Here is a 17605-nt window from a genome sequence, read left to right as displayed (position 1 = left end):
AGAGTTTCCTACTGCCATTTTATTAAAAAGTCATTTATGTACAGACATGAATTCCTGTTCATTGTTGACACACATATATACGAAATCCATAGAATAACAGAAAATATTTGCGTGATATATCTAACGATTCAAGATGACTTTGCTGGTTGAAATATATTGTGGATGTGGATGTATACATTACCTTTGTGATGCTTAAAGTAGCAAAAACTCCTCTACCAGGTAAGCACTCGAAGCTTTGTAGAACAACTTCTGGGAGGTCCTTGTCCTTCCCAACATAGTGATCTAACACTGCCCTATGAATCATAAACTCAGTGTGTCAACTGCCTGTGATATATTGTGTTAGATATGTATTGTAGCTGCTTTTGGTATCCTTATACAACACATGTACATGTATTGTATATATTGGGCTTGAACCCCTGGAATATAGAAGTCTCGTTCCTCACATGGTATGAAAGCATAGGTTTTAGGGTTTAAGTTGCTTTCTCTTCACAATCAATTTGTTTTTCAGTCGACCTCGTTCTCGATTCATCATTCCTTTCATGCTCCTCTTGATCCATCTTCAGCATGCCGCAACTCAAACAATCCATCCACCTCGCCCAGCCGGAGTCATTCCCATCCACATCTCGAGCAAACATTTTATTTTATTAACTTCATGAGTAAATTCCCCTTTGTACCCCTAAGTGTCTAAATTTGACACAAAGTAACATATTTTAAAAATCTGACCATTTGGTACCCCGTTTAGTGTTGCCTTCTCCACTTTGTACCCAATTTATCAAAGTGTGACGAATCTGGCAAATAGGCCCTCTCGTTAGCCTGGACTGGACAATTATCAAGTATTAGATGCCATATCAGTAGGGCTCCATCTGTCAGATTCCGCACACATATTGATAAATCATGTACAAAGTGGGAAAAGCAGCACTAAATACAAACTGGTCAATTTTTTAAATGAGTTACTTGGTGTCAATTTTGGACGTTTAGGGGTAAAAAGTAGAATTTACTCTAACTTGACAGATGTCTATTGCAAAGGCTCACATGTCACAGATGTATTATGTTTTTTTCTTTCAGGCATTAAAAAGGGCAGCCCGGTGCATGCAGCTCCCGCTTGCGCAAGGTATGGGGAAGGGTCCAACCACTTTGAGTCTTTTTGCACGCAGTGTTTCCCTACATTTCTGAAAGAGGCTGTTTCGAAGACTTGAACTCGTGACCTCATGTTCATGGTCACAAGGCAACAGCTTTGCCGCTGCGCCAGGGTTTTCTTTTTCAGGCATTCATGAAGCAAAATTTATGTCCATGCTCGACAGTGAAGATGAAGAGCAAAATCATACCTTAAAAGCCTCAACATTATGCTTAAATTTGTGGGAAGAAAAACTTGACCGAGACACACCATAAGCACTCCCCACGAAAGCCAGGCGTCGAACCAAGTGGGTTGGGCATGCACTCGCACCTCATGCCAACTGAGCGACGCTCGCTTCTCTAAAATAGTGGGTAAAGACAATTTAGCATTAAATTTAAAAAGGCGGACAAGTGTTCCTTTTGCCTCCTCGGTGCACAAGCTCAGCGCCAGGCATGCCAACCAGCTCATGCTGGTTCAGTGCAAGGCAGCCCTAGTGCCTATGAGAAAAATATAAATAAGCATTACATGAAACCAGAATGGCCAGGAAGCCACCTGGTACAGAAACCAAAAAGGAGATCCTATTCTTGAGCTATCTACTAGCATCTTACAACGAGGAAACCTAAGCAACAACCATGCCTAATATTTTAAGAATAGGAATTTTCAGGCTTCAGGGATAAGCCAAGTGTAAGTGGATTTGCTCAGGAGGTTTTCTGCTTTACATTGTCATATAGACTGAGTCTAGCTGACTAAATAGCACCAAGAACCATCCTGACATGGTTTCACGTTTAGTAGCATCGTGTGCTGTGCACGGCAACTTCTTATATTTTTCCAGTTAAATAATGCACGAGTGGTGGATGTACGTAAGTACGTAACCATGATGAATTCATGATAGAAGAGTAGATTTTCAAAGTAATTTTAATATACTGTTTAACTTTCGTGTCGTCATATTGAACAAAACGTCCTCTAAAAAAAATAAAAGCAATAAATATCCAACATCTTTTTTACAGTGTCCTAATAGACAACAGCAGAACGCAATATACTAAACATGCCATGTATGGGCCAGAGAGTTTCATTATATTGGGCTGTAACAAACTTAGAGCCAAGTCATGCCTAGCATTCCCAAGTGTGGCCCAATGCTGCTTCATAAATAAAAATGAAAATGAACAAAATAAAAACATGCTTAGGAAAGTTATCCATTCTCTTACCTCCCAATAGGATGGGTTGTTCCTTTCTCCATAGCTGCGGCAACTGCTAGAGCTTCACTTTCACAGCTCGGAGTACAGCAAGAAGAATCGTTAAGACCATTTCTCACATCCAAATGCCCATGAATGGGCTCAATTGCTTTGCACATAAGCTTCCCGGTTGTTAATGTGCCTGTCTTGTCAAATGCAATAGACTGACAAGCCGAAAGAGCATCTAAGACATGCCCGCCTTTCAACAAAATTCCCTAAAGAAGGAACAAAAATGAGCTTGAATGAAACCAATATACCAGGAACAAAATTTTGGAGAAAGAAATTCATCCGATAAGAAGGTCATAGTAAACTATCGAAAGACATTCAGGACAAACTACCAGTAGGCACTTGTAGGTGCAACACGAATCATTTCAACAAAAGATTCAGATTATTATCCTCCGATCTCTAGCACCACTTGTGCATACGATACAAGTACATGCCATTAAAGAAAAGTGGATTGAAACTAGCCTGACAAAAACAATCTGGATTAAGCACCAAATGCTCTCATGAAATTTAGAAGCTGAGAAGGCAGTTTCTTACATTGAATGAAGAAAGTAAACAAAATAGATAAAGAAAGACTTCAAGATTCAAGCAATACCTTCCTTGTAAGAGAACTGATAGCGGTGGCATATGCTAAGGGAGCAGCCGCCAATGCACATGGAGATGCAGCCACCATAAGCCCCAATGCACGGTAAATTGAACCCCTACAAACTAGACAAAATTGGAACATAGAAAGCTCAATGCTAGAACCAAGTGTACCAGTTCAGTATAAATTGCCAAACATTCACTGCTACGGTTTTCCAAGACATAGCATTAACTATTGGAGAAGTACCAAGTCAAATTACAAAAAAATAAAAAATACGCAGTCCAACACAAATTACTGAAGCATGTATTGTACTGTGACATTAGAGGAATACCTGAGTTACCGAAAAAAGGCCACTTAAAGAGTAACGGTCCCAGTAGTGCGACCAATAAAGACAGTACAACAACAGCTCTGCTATAATGCTCTCCAAATTCGTCTAGCCATCTTTGCAGCTTTGGCTTGTTTATCTTGCCCGCTTCAGTCAACTGGACAATTCTGTTTAGTGTTGAATCCTCCCATGACTTGGGCACCTACAAAAAGGCAATTCAACGTCAAACAAAAGCATGAACCCTCCCAAGTGGAGGATTGATTAACAAGTTAACAAAAGGTTATGCATCTGGAAGAGTAAATTGCTGTCTTCAGGGTATAAACTGATCCTTAATAATTAGTGCTTGAGCATCATTCCTATGTACACAATGGGACTTAATCTGTTGAACGACAGATACATAAAGACATACAGGATGATATTCTTCTGGCAAGGAAAGAGAACACATTGGTATAACTTGAAAATTATTTTGCACACCATGTTCAGCACCTGTGATGATCTGGATTGCTAAGTGGAAGATTAACGAAGAACATATTTTTGTTTTCAAGACTCTAGAATATGTTTTCTATTAAATATTTGTACAGAACCAGAAGTCACAATTAATTCAGAAAATAAAGACCCTTTGAGAATTAGGAGTTTCAGTAACAAGCAGCACACAATAGGCTGCGAAGCCCCACCCCACCTCCATGGCGTCTCCCAGTGCCTCCTCTTCCCGCTCCGGCGACCGCGTCTCCTACGGCGAGCGCCGCTGGGCCGAGTCTGATGGGGAGTCCTCCTCGGCGCGCTCGTACTGTGAGGTCGCGTGCACGCCAGCGGCCCCGCTGCGCCTTGCTGCCGCCGAGCCGGAGGCGGCCAGCCCCGCGGCGGCCACGGCGACGGCTGCGGGCAAGCTCCCCGCCAAGGACCGCCTGGGACCCCGCTCCGAGGTGCACCGCGTCGGACGCGAGGTCGCTATGGACGCGGACGGGTTCCAGCACCCCCGGCGCAAATACCACCGCCGGCCTCGTCGTACGCCTGCGCCGAGCCCCCACGCCCACGCAGCCCCTCCCCGGAGGAGGTCGCCGGCCTGTGCTTCCGTTGCCTAGACCGCTGCCACAGGGTGCGGGACTGCATCAATGATGTCAGGTGCCGGCGATGCCTCATCTCCGGCCACGTTTCCTGCTACTGCAAGACCCACCTGCGCGCCAGGCCTGCGCCTCAGCCCGCCGCCGCGCCGCGTGCTGAACCCGCACGCCAAGCTGCAGCCCCACCCCCTCCGGCCCCAACTCCGGCAGCGCCGATGGCCGCTGGCCCTGTGCCAGCGCGCATCATCATGGCTCGCTCCGTCGAGATGGAGGAGGCGGAGGTGGTGCTGTCCCGCGCCCTGGTGGCCACCATCGCTGGGACCAGGCCGCGCGTGACCCCGGAGGACGTCGCCGGCGAGATGTACCGCTCGTTCCAGCTCGAGGAGGGGGATTTCACGGTCCACTCCCACCACCCCGAGGATTTCCTCATCATCTTCGGCTCCTAGCATTCCATGGACCGACTCCGCGGCGAACACTTCGTGCGAGGACTGCACTTCACCCTCACGCTTTGTCCCTGGAGCAAGCTCGCTCATGCCGGCTGCGGCGCGTTCGAGTACCGCGTTGAGCTCGAGCTCCGCGGTATTCCCGCCCATGCCTGGCACCTCGCAACGGCGGAGCATATCCTCGGACCCAGCGTGTGGATCGAGCGCCTCCACCCACGCACGCGTTCTCGCGCCGACCTCGGCGTGTTCCGCCTCTCTGGCCGTGCCCATGACCCCAGCCTCATTCGCCGCTCCGGCGAGCTCGAGATCGTTGAGCTCATCCCTTCCGGCTCCACCTCCGTCGCGCCGTCCGTCCGCACGCTCATCTACCCCTTCATTGTCGCGCTCTCTCGCTCCGAGGTGGACAGAGCGGTGGCCCGTAGCGCGGGAGGTAGCGCAGACCCGGGCGACAGCACTCGGAGGGGCTGGAACCGGCAACGACCCGGCCACTGGCCCAGGGCCTGGCCGCGCCCGCCGCCGCGGCCACAAGCGCCGCCGCACCGATGCGCCGCCGGCCGGCCATGCAGATGGCATGGCAATCGACACCCTCGGCTGGCACACGGCAGGCCGTGCGCTTCGAGCCGACGGGGTGGCCGTCTCTAACTGGCCCTCTACTCGCTCAGCAGCGCCGCCGTCCGTACGCTACGCGGGGAACAAGATGGACGGCTGGCCCAGTCAGCGTGGCGGGGCCCAGCACCCTCGTCGCTTTGCCAAAAGGGGAAAGCAGGTTTGGCAGCCAAAGGGGCCACCCCCTGTGGCCGCTCCTGCGAAAGCTGTCGTGCCAACAGCGGCCTGCCCGACAGGATCAGAGGCACCGCCAGCTGGCGAACACCTATTGGCCCCGAACCCACCCACGACTGCGGCCCGAACCAACGACGGTTCAAAACGCATGTCGCCTAGCGCGGGGTCGTGCGGACCCATTGGACCCAGCAACGCTGCGACCAACCAGGGCGCACCTCAGGATCAGGAGGACCCCCCTCCCTGCAGCGAGGTACCAGACACCCAGCCAGCGGGGCCCATCCGCGCCCCTGGCATTGATCCTGTGCCGGGACAAAGCGGCGATTCGCCTGGGTCACGCCCTGCTCCGGGTTTGGAGTCTTCTGCAGACTGGCCCACACGTGGCCTGGCACGGGAGGACGAGACTAACGGTGCCTCCACCACCACACCTGCTGGTATTGACCCCGACGAGGACGGCCCATGCGAAGGCCCAGACGCAGCAACCCCGTGTGCAGGCCCAACTCCGTTGGGGCCCCTTGAGCTACTGGGCCAGGATCCCAGCTTTGTGGCCGAGACGCCATGCACGCCGCAGCTGATCGACGACGAGCCAACACCCGCGTCGGCTACCCCAACGCCTCGCACCGGAGTGCGGAAGACGAAGCCTCGCGCGCTCACGCTGGGGAATTCCTCACAGCCGCCACCAAGCACCTGAACGCTGCTCTCCCCGCGCCCGAGAGACGCCCACGACGTCGCCCATTGAACTTCTCCCCCACCCAGCGTCGCGGCAGATCAGCCACCAAAGCTGCACAGTCAGCCGCTCCTCCGACCGCGGAGAGAAGGGCGCAGGTCCAAGTGTTGCGCACACTTGACATCATCGGGCTAAACCAGAAGATCACACAGGCCGAGATGCGTGCCTATGATGGGGTCTTCGCCACGCCCATCCCCTTGACTGTGCTCGCAGCCATCGCTGCTTTGGTGGACCGGGAGATTCCATCTAGCCTTGAGGAAGCGTCGAGTCCCTCCGACCCCGTCTTCGCCACTGTCGCGGCTTAGCCCTGTCGCACCGCAAGGCCCGTCGATCTCGTGTCTATGGATCACGGCCTTCAGATAGTTGTGGCAAATGTGCGAGGCATGAACGCCCGCGCGTGCAGGTCGAGCATTAGGTCGCTCCTTGGCACAACGAATGCATCGGTTGTATGTCTGCAAGAAACAAAGATGGCATTGATTTGCTCGTCGACCATCCTCGAGGCGTTGGGATCAGAGTTCGACGATTACACGTACTTACCCGCCGATGGGTCGAGAGGAGGCATCCTCCTAGCGTGGAAAAGCAAAGTGGTGTCCATCACAGACCCTTTGTTCACCACAAACGATGTCTCCGCCAAGCTCTCTACCGCGACAGGGACACCATGGTGGATCACCGTGGTATACGGACCACAGGACGACGCGGCAAAAATAGCGTTCATGCAAGAGCTCCGTGATGTGTGTGCAGACTGCACCGGCCCATGGATGGTGTGTGGGGATTTTAACCTCATATACAAAGACGAGGACAAGAACAATGGGAATCTAGACCGTCGCATGATGGGCCGCTTCCGACGCCTCATAAACGACCTGGCGCTCAAGGAGATCTACCTAAACGGGCGGCGGTATACTTGGTCCAGCGGGCAGTCACCGCCCACCCTGGTCCACTTGGACCGTGTGCTGTGCACATCCGACTGGGAGGACATGCAGGGAGAATGCCACCTACGCTGCCTTGCGTCCGTTATATCGGACCACAGCCCGCTGCTCCTGGATTGCTCGCCACTGCCAAAAGGACGCCCACGGTTCCATTTTGAAGATTTCTGGCTACGCCTCGACGGCTTCCAGGAAACGGTGCAAGCTGCATGGCACTCTGTCCACGACGACGACCCATTCCGGCGCCTTGCGCTTCGCCTCCAAGCCACTGCGCACAGCCTGACTAGTTGAAGTGCGCGCTCCGTCGGGAATGTGAAACACAAGCTTGCGATAGCCAGGGAGCTGTGCCTGCGCTTCGATGGTGCGCAAGAGACCCGGATCCTCAACCCCAGCGAGCAATGGCTGCACAAGCAGTTGAGGCTGGTCCACCTCGGCCTGGCCTCCCTCAAGCGCCCCATCGCACGCCAACGGTCGCGCATCACCATGCTCCAGGACGGAGACGCCAACACCTCGTTCTTCCATCGGCAATGCACCTACCGCAGGCAGAAGAACAGAATCCATACCCTAAACGTTCATGATCGGATTCTTACGGACCAGACGGATATGGTGGAGGCGGCCTTCGAGCACTTTGACGCGCTGTTGGGCACGCCGGTGGAGCGCGACTGCGCGCTAGACCTTGAGCAGCTCATCGAGCCTCGCGACCTGCTCGACCTCGACGCGCCCTTTGGGGCCGACGAGATCTGGAACGCCGTGAAGCGACTGCCGGCCCGGAAGGCGCCTGGCCCGGATGGATTCACCGCTGAGTTCATCCGTGCCTGCTGGGATATTGTCCAGCACGACTACGTCGCCGTGTTCCAGCAGCTCTACGAGATGCGAGGGCGAGGGTTTGGCCGGCTCAACCAAGCCCTCCTCACGCTGATTCCGAAGCGACCCGACGCGAGCAGCCTGGGCGACTATCGCCCAATAAGCTTGATACACCTCGTGGCGAAAATCTTCGCCAAGGTTCTGTCCCTGCGACTAGCGCCAAAGCTAAATGACCTGGTGAGCCGCAACCAGAACGCGTTCATCCCCGGCCGCAGCCTCCACGACAACTTTGTCCTCGTGAGGCAATCAGCCCGGATGCTGCACCAGCTGGGAGCGCCACGAGTGCTGCTCAAACTCGACCTAGCGCGCGCCTTCGACTCCATCGCATGGCCCTTCTTGTTCGAGGTGCTACGCCGGTTTGGGTTCGGAGACAGATTCCTTGAGTGGCTAGCAATCTTGCTATCCTCGTCAAGCACTAGGGTGCTCGTCAACGGGGAGCCTAGCCCTCCCATATGGCACCGGCGCGGGCTTCGCCAAGGTGACCCGCTATCGCCGCAGCTGTTCGTCCTCGCCGTCGACGTGCTGGGAAGGCTGGTCAAACGCGCTGTCGATCTTGGTATCCTACAACAGCTACATCCACGTCGCGCCATCACAGCGATGTCCCTCTACGCGGACGACGTAATGCTATTCTGCCACCCCGTGCGCAGCGACATTACTGCAGTCAAGGAGATGTTGTTGCTGTTTGGGCGAGTGTCAGGACTGCACGTCAACTTTGGTAAGAGCTCCGCAACACTCTTACGCTGCAACCAAGAGGAGGCTGAACCGATCGTTCTTCACCTGGGATGCCCAATTGTGGAACTGCCCATCACATATCTCGGCATCCCGCTCACGGTGCGACGACCCACCGCGGTGCAGCTGCAACCGGTCGTGAGCCGGACTGCCGATGCCCTGCCGGCATGGAAGGCACACCTCACAAACCGCGCCGGCCGCCTCGCGTTGGTAAAGTCAGTCCTCGCCGCGATCCCCATCCACCAGCTCCTTGTGCTCGCCCCGCCCAAACGAGTCATCAAGCAGCTCGAGAAGATACAAAGAGGATTCCTATGGGCCGGAAGAGCCGAAGCTATGGGAGGGCACTGCCATGTCAATTGGCGACGCGTATGCCGGCCTATCTCCCTTGGAGGCTTAGGCGTACGCGACCTTGAGCGTGCTGGGCTTGCATTAAGGCTGAGATGGCTATGGTTTTCACAAACAGACATAGATCGCGCATGGGCTGGGCTCGACCTTCAGTTCTCAGCCACCGAGCGTGCGCTGTTTTTTGCCTCCACGACCATGGAGCTGGGAAACGGGCAGATGGCCCTGTTCTGGGAGGATCGCTGGATCCAGGGGCGATCAATCAGCGAGATCGCGCTGCTGGTATATGCCTGCTGCCCCAAGTGACGGCGGAAGCATAGGACGGTGGCACAAGGTCAACATGGAAATAGCTGGACCTGCGACATCCAGGGCGTGTTTGGCATACACGAGATGGGGCAGTTTCTCCAGCTCTGGCAGATGATCGCGGACACCATCCTCACCGAGGAGCCCGACCGCCTGATATGGAAATGGACTACCACGGACACATACTCAGCACGGTCTGCCTACCTCGCCACGTTCCATGGATCAGTAACCTTCCCGGCTTGGAAGATGATATGGAAGGCATGGACGCCGTCAAAGGTTAGGTTCTTCCTCTGCCTTGCGCAGCAGGACAGATGCTGGACTGCAGACCGACTCGCCCGTCGCGGCCTGCAGCACCATCCACGATGCCTTCTATACGACCAGGCCTTTGAGACTATCCACCACATCATCATCGAATGCCCATTCACCCAACAGATTTGGCACGAGGTCCTCGCGTGGTTTCGATTGCCAGTAGGATGCCCCAACCAGGAGGACTCGCTGCTGGACTGGTGGAACCGCATGCGACACAACACCCCCCACCCACAGAGAAAAGGGCTGGCATCCATCACCCTGCTCCTACCCTGGATGGTATGGAAGCATCGCAACGATTGCGTGTTTGACAGGGCACAACCCTCCATTGCTGCACTAATGTCAAAAATCAAGGAGGAGGCTACCTTATGGGCACGGGCTGGAGCCAAAGGGCTTCGGGTTATCCTACCGCAGACATGGGATGTACACTAAGTAGCATTAGAATGCTTGTATCCTGCCTCCTAGGAGGAATGTAACAAACTCTATCTTTTCAATATAATGAAACGCAAAGGTCCTTTGCGCTTTCTCGAAAAAGAAAAAAACAATAGGCTGCATGCTGCAGTTGAACTGGTTAAGAGAGTAACTCTGGGAAATATCGCCCGCGCGGTTTCCTGGAAGTTACTTAACATATTATGTTAAGCTGCATCAGGTGAAATATGTTTGGATTGAAATTTAGAAGGCATCAGGCTGTTATCAAATTACTGACAACCTGGATGATTTTCTCTGGAACTGGGTACCAGGGGTAACAAAGTTGTCCAACTCTCCCTAAAAAAAAAGAGCAAAGTTGGCAACTAATGATCTTCAATCTACAACAATGGATTGGCCATTTTTGGCTTACTCGCATAAGATGGCAATAGAAGAGAAATGGGTGTTGTGTAACGATTATACAAAACTCTATTATTGTCCACCAATGGAAAGTACTTTCTAAGGAACAGGACATGGAGAGGATAGAAATGCCAATCAAGAAGATCAAGAGGAAAGAGTGAGTGCTGCAGTGGGGAGAGTGTAAGTTATGTTTATCTTCCATGTCACTCTGTTTTCTTTTTGAAAATGTTCGGTTATTGTTCATTGTAATCCCCGGAAACTGTACCCCTTAAAACTCGGTACTTCTGTGACCTTATAAAGCCAGACAATGTTGCCTATTGCCTAAAAAGCGATGGTTGGCATCCTGGACGATGAACCAAACATTATGTTATATTGCATAAATTCTCAAAAGATACAGATTTTTTTTCTGCAATTACTCGCGAACTATTAAAAGTAAAGTTATTTGCCCATTTTGCAAAATTTTAACTAGGTTTGCTTCTCCTTTCCAAACATCACAGAATGATGCTTCCTGAGTAAGCCTGCCATAGTCTGATCTGAAATGGCTATAATCTAGCAACCATGAATATTGAATAGGAAATATTGCTTTTATTGGTTTGGTCATACCAAGCAGCCATTGCTATTTCTCAGATAAAAAGTATCGAATAAAATCAAGTAAAGAGATCCATCAACTGTATTGTAGTAGTGTTTGTGTAGTATTAACGTACTGAAATCATTAAATAAACCAGCTAAAAAAATGAACTATTCTGGGACTAGAAAACAAAACGTAAAAGAGAAAAATCTCCTCAGTGAAGAGAGAAAGAAGGCAACCTGTACTATCATCATTCCTTCCAGGTTCCTAGCACCACCTGGTATAGCATCCCCCACCGTCCTTTCAAGAGGTTTAGTTTCACCAGTGAGGTGTTCGATAGTGACTGTCGATGAACCTTGGTAAACTTCTCCATCAACAGGCACAGCCTAAGGAATACAAGAATACTGCACCACGATGAGATAAAGATCCAAACAATACCCGCTAGAAGAATAACATCAACATGAGAAAATAAGATACTAGGATATACTCCCTCTGTTCCAATTTAATGACGCTTGAGCTTTTCGCAAGAAAATTAAATGAGTTTAAGAGACTATATACGCCATTGTAAAAGTACAGTCTTCCTGTTAACTCCGGCATGCATTAAACAAAGGACATAACAGAGAGTATAGCTAGATATTTGCCCCGAAATTGTAAAACAATCATGCTTAGAACAAAAAAGCAAGGCTAATTCAATGTTTTAAATAGCGGGCTATGGCAAATAGCGGCGAGCCTCTAAATCAGCTATAGCGGCATATTTGTACATGATACCATTTAGCGGCACCCTGCTGAAAAGGCTATAGCGGGCTATTTAAAACTAAACATCATCTACTTTGGAAGGGAGGGAGTGCCACTGACTGTGCTGCTAGACACACTAAGAAAAAATCCAACAGAAAGAGATAGAAACATTGAGATAACTATCAACCATGAAGACATGATGAAATGAAACAAAACTTGGGAGATACAAGGAGTGGACTTTGTAAATAGACAAATAACACACCTCACCAGCTCTAACCAAAATATGAGAACCCACTTTAAGGTCATGGACAGGAACCTTGGTGTGACTTAAATTAGAAAACCGTGTTGACCCGTCTCCACTCGTTTCTAATAACAGTGCAAATTCTGGATGGTTTTCCTTCAGTTCTCTCACATCAACCATTGACTTCCTTGTAAAGTATTCTTCAGCTGCAATAAACAAATAAAATAAGCCTTCAGTGTGCACACAAACAGGAGCTACTATGGGCAGAGCTTCAGTATTTGTCAACATATGTACCGGTATGAGCCAAGCTGAACATTGCAAGAAGCAGGCCACCCTCCAATGAGTTCCCCATAAACACAGAAGCAAATGCTGCAAGAGCCATGAGGACGTGGATATCTATTCTTCCATCGGCAATGTCCACAAGAGCATCGAGCGCTGCAGAAACCTGCAAAATAAGCATGAAAAATGTGCGTCACGGAAGTAGTCCATTGACAAGCAACCCCAAATCGACGAATTCTTCAGTTTCTTCTGTGTGCGGGAGCAAAGCAAGCATAGCACAGTTTCCACTTTCCTATCCAATGAAACGTGGCTGGGATAGATTCATTTGTAAAATGGGTGTGCCCGTAAGCGGCAGCACAGGACACGCTAGGTCGACGGCGAGCTGCCGGAGCTCCGACTCCAAGAGGCCGAAGCGCGCGCGGTGGAAGTACCCTACCCGGAGACTAGGCGGACGCAGCGGTGGAGGCGCGCGCTCAGGGGGCAAGGCGTTCGGTACCTTGTGCACTGCACATCGTCTGGGGGCTTTTCATCCTGTCAGCGATCCTCGGCGGGAGGCGCCGCGGGCGGCCGGAGTCAAGCCGCATCTTCTGGTGGCGCAACTAGTCCTCGACGCCGGCGGAGGCCGCTTGGAGGGACGGGGAGAAGGAGGCGGGCCAGCGACGGCCACGGCCACGGCGACATAGAGTAGGTCCAGGTGATGATGCTAGTGGACGTGGAGGACGACCGATGTGGCACCATTTTGACAGGATGGGGGACGCGTCACCCCGACCTGCTAAACTATCAAACTTCCATCTACGCCTTTTTCTTTCCGAAAATGATCGAGATATATGATCAAAGTTCATCTTTCAAACATAAAAAAAAGTTACATCAAGATTACAAGACCATGGAATGACCACTACCGCGGCCATAACGAGCCGCCAACGCGCTACTGTCATCGCTCCATATCGGAGCCGGTTTGACTTTATCGATGATAGTCGAAAAGTCTTGATACGCGTTCCTCTAATGACCAATGTCTTTGAGCCGTCGTCGTCGTCACTGAACCTTGAATAGATCTGAAACACCTGACATTAAATCTCGCGCACGATGAAAAACCCTAACCTTAAATAGATCTGAAACACCTGACATTAAATCTCGCGCACGATGAAAAACCCTAACCTTGAATAGATCTTAAACACCTGACATTAAATCTGGTCCAAAGAAAACGGCGGGAGTATACGTCGGAGCTCCGTCGACTATGTCCAAATGAATGAACTCAAAGAGAATAAGAGCCCGAAAAACAAACTCAAAGAAGCATCGTCATCCACCCGAGCACCGCACTAGCGAGGACTGAAAAACCTAAATTACTGATCGGAGTGGAGGCACCGGGAATCCATTCCCCGCCACCATCCGTCGAAGCGGCCGACAGAGAAAAGGCGAATCAGTAAAGTTTGGAAGAAAATGTTTTCCCTAGCCGCCTAGTAACTGGGGAAGAAGAGCTAAAGGCGTATATGTTTGATGAACTTTCATCTACATGTAAACCTCAACAAATGTTGCATAGATGAAAGTTATCTGGACTTCATCAAAGTTTCATAGAAGAAACTTAGATCTGGTGGATCAAGTTAAGCTTGATAACAAAAATACAGATTCCTTTAGCAACTATGACGACATGGTCCACAAATGAAACTTAGATATTGATAGACAATAAAATGGATTTTGATTTAAGTTACTTTATAAAAGTAATAGGAAGAAATGGATCAAATCTCAATGGTCTATACTTCTATTTCAGATGAGAAGCGGTTCTCAAAGTCCTCTTTGTTGAGGCTTTGAAACTAAGATGTACTTCCTCCGTTTCTAAATATAATTCTTTCTAGAGGTTTCACTAATGGACTACATACGGATGTATATAGACGTACTTCAAAATATAGATTTATTTATTTTGCTTCATATGTAGACACCTAACAAAATATCTTAAAAGACTTATGTTTAGGTACGGAGGAAGTATTTCTACAAAATATTTAGAAAATTTAAATAAAATTGGTCAATTTTATCATCTTGAACAAGCGATCCTAGCTAAAAAGAATTATTAGTTCTGCGATGATATTATGTTGCTCGACACTTCTATGAAACTTTTAGTGCAAATATAGTTTGAAAAAAATAGCTTAAAAGACTAATTTAATAATAATAATTAAAAAAAACACCAAAACGGTCTCCTCGATCGGCCCTAGAATGAAGAGAAAAGGGGCTAGACCAGCCAAAAGAAGCAGCTATCGGAAGTTCAATAATTTGAGCTCACTTATACATACATTCCATTCCATTATGCTTAAGCAATTGGGTCTGACCCAGGCTTAATCCTTTATAGTCTTGGGCATATGCATAAAGCGTTTTGCTACATTTTTTTGTTGTTGTCAAAAGTTTTCTCATTATAAAATGTCCTGTTCTTGTTTCAATGTGTATGATCGTATTCATGTTTTAACAATACCGTGTCGTTTCGTTCCTCAACTGCCCTAGACAAGCGTTTCCGGCCTCCTTCCTTCATCGGCAAGGCTACGGGTCCTCAACACCTTTGTCTGCCATTTTGATGGTGGGAGGGGTCGGGGACCCGTGCGGTTTTGCTCCACCGTGTAGTTAGGTTAGGCTGAGTCTTCCTTGGAGGCATCAGTGACGGGTCGACACCACATCAAAATAAGATGACCCTGCTGTTGGAAATATGCCCTAGAGGCAATAATAAATTAGTTATTATTATATTTCTTAGTTCATGATAATCGTTTATTATCCATGCTATAATTGTATTGATTGGAAACACAATACTTGTGTGGATACATAGACAAAACACTGTCCCTAGTAAGCCTCTAGTTGACTAGCTCGTTGATCAAAGATGGTCAAGGTTTCCTGGCCATAGGCAAGTGTTGTCACTTGATAACGGGATCACATCATTAGGAGAATCATGTGATGGACTAGACCCAAACTAATAGACGTAGCATGTTGATCGTGTCATTTTGTTGCTACTGTTTTCTGCGTGTCAAGTATTTATTCCTATGACCATGAGATCATATAACTCACTGACACCGGAGGAATGCTTTGTGTGTATCAAACGTCGCAACGTAACTGGGTGACTATAAAGATGCTCTACAGGTATCTCCGAAGGTGTTAGTTGAGTTAGTATCGATCAAGACTGGGATTTGTCACTCCGTGTGACGGAGAGGTATCTCGGGGCCCACTCGGTAATACAACATCACACACAAGCCTTGCAAGCAATGTAACTTAGTGTAAGTTGTGGGATCTTGTATTACGGAACGAGTAAAGAGACTTGCCGGTAAACGAGATTGAAATAGGTATGCGGATACTGACGATCGAATCTCGGGCAAGTAACATACCGAAGGACAAAGGGAATGACATACGGGATTATACGAATCCTTGGCACTGAGGTTCAAACGATAAGATCTTCGTAGAATATGTAGGATCCAATATGGGCATCCAGGTCCCGCTATTGGATATTGACCGAGGAGTCTCTCGGGTCATGTCTACATAGTTCTCGAACCCGCAGGGTCTGCACACTTAAGGTTCGACGTTGTTTTATGCGTATTTGAGTTATATGGTTGGTTACCGAATGTTGTTCGGAGTCCCGGATGAGATCACGGACGTCACGAGGGTTTCCGGAATGGTCCGGAAACGAAGATTGATATATAGGATGACCTCATTTGATTACCGGAAGGTTTTCGGAGTTACCGGGAATGTACCGGGAATGACGAATGGGTTCCGGGAGTTCACCGGGGGGGCAACCCACCCCGGGGAAGCACATAGGCATTGGGGGAGCCACACCAGCCCTTAGTGGGCTGGTGGGACAGCCCACAAGTGCCCAATGCGCCAAGAGAATAAAAAATCAAGAGGAAAGAAAAAAAAAGGGAAGGAGGTGGGAAGGGAGGGGGACTCCTCCCACCAAACCAAGTCCAACTCGGTTTGGGGGGGGAGTCCTCCCCCCCTTGGCTCGGCCGACTCCTTGGGGGGTCCTTGGACCCCAAGGCAAGGTCCCCCTCCCTCCTCCTATATATATGGAGCAATTAGGGCTGATTTGAGACGATTTTCTCACGGCTGCCCGACCACATACCTCCATAGTTTTTCTCTAGATCGCGTTTCTGCGGAGCTCGGGCGGAGCCCTGCTGAGACAAGATCATCACCAACCTCCGGAGCGCCGTCACGCTGCCGGAGAACTCTTCTACCTCTCCGTCTCTCTTGCTGGATCAAGAAGGCCGAGATCATCGTCGAGCTGTACGTGTGCTGAAAGCGGAGGTGCCGTCCGTTCGGTACTAGATCGTGGGACTGATCGCGGGATTGTTCGCGGGGCGGATCGAGGGACGTGAGGACGTTCCACTACATCAACCGTGTTCTCTAACGCTTCTGCTGTACGGTCTACAAGGGTATGTAGATCACTCATCCCCTCTCGTAGATGGACATCACCATGATAGGTTTTCGTGCGCGTAGGAAAATTTTTGTTTCCCTTGCGACGTTCCCCAACAGTGGCATCATGAGCTAGGTTCATGCGTAGATGTCTTCTCGAGTAGAACACAAAAGTTTTTGTGGGCGGTGATATGCGTTTTGCTGCCCTCCTTAGTCTTTTCTCGATTCTGCGGTATTGTTGGATTGAAGCGGCTTGCACCGACATTACTCGTACGCTTACGAGAGACTGGTTTCATCGCTACGAGTAACCCCGTTGCTCAAAGATGACTGGCAAGTGTCGGTTTCTCCAACTTTAGTTGAATCGGATTTGACCGAGGAGGTTCTTGGATGAGGTTAAATAGCAACTCATATATCTCCGTTGTGGTGTTTGCGTAAGTAAGATGCGATCCTACTAGATACCCATGGTCACCACGTAAAACATGCAACAACAAAATTAGAGGACGTCTAACTTGTTTTTGCAGGGTATGCTTGTGATGTGATATGGCCAACGATGTGATGTGATATATTGGATGTATGAGATGATCATGTTGTAATAGATAATATCGACTTGCACGTCGATGGTACGGCAACCGGCAGGAGCCATAGGGTTGTCTTTATAACTAAGGTTTGTGCTTGCAGATACGTTTACTATTTTGCTAGGACGTAGCTTTAGTAGTAATAGCATGAGTAGCACGACAACCCCGATGCCGACACGTTGATGGAGATCATGGTGTGACGCCGGTGACAAGAAGATCGTGCCGGTGCTTTGGTGATGGAGATCAAGAAGCACGTGATGATGGCCATATCATGTC

At 49.7% G+C, this 17605-nt stretch overlaps 1 protein-coding gene across 1 annotated transcript in view; it reads right to left on the bottom strand.

Annotated features, from left to right (window-relative positions):
- LOC123398349 (probable cadmium/zinc-transporting ATPase HMA1, chloroplastic) overlaps positions 1-17605 on the bottom strand; it is a 34614-nt gene that overhangs the window by 9448 nt on the left and 7561 nt on the right. Inside the window, exons 2-8 of the mRNA XM_045092827.1 lie at positions 12396-12546; positions 12123-12307; positions 11365-11511; positions 3264-3459; positions 2945-3057; positions 2320-2561; positions 182-293 (exon numbers count right to left, since the gene is read on the bottom strand). Of these exons, the coding sequence (XP_044948762.1) occupies positions 182-293; positions 2320-2561; positions 2945-3057; positions 3264-3459; positions 11365-11511; positions 12123-12307; positions 12396-12546 (1146 nt within the window). The remainder of the gene's footprint in view (positions 1-181; positions 294-2319; positions 2562-2944; positions 3058-3263; positions 3460-11364; positions 11512-12122; positions 12308-12395; positions 12547-17605) is intronic.

The sequence above is a fragment of the Hordeum vulgare genome, chromosome 5H (assembly GCF_904849725.1).
Source record: "Hordeum vulgare subsp. vulgare chromosome 5H, MorexV3_pseudomolecules_assembly, whole genome shotgun sequence".
Taxonomy (NCBI): domain Eukaryota; kingdom Viridiplantae; phylum Streptophyta; class Magnoliopsida; order Poales; family Poaceae; genus Hordeum; species Hordeum vulgare.
Note: the sequence above shows the minus strand (reverse complement) of the source record. Positions and strands in the feature narration are given on the sequence as shown.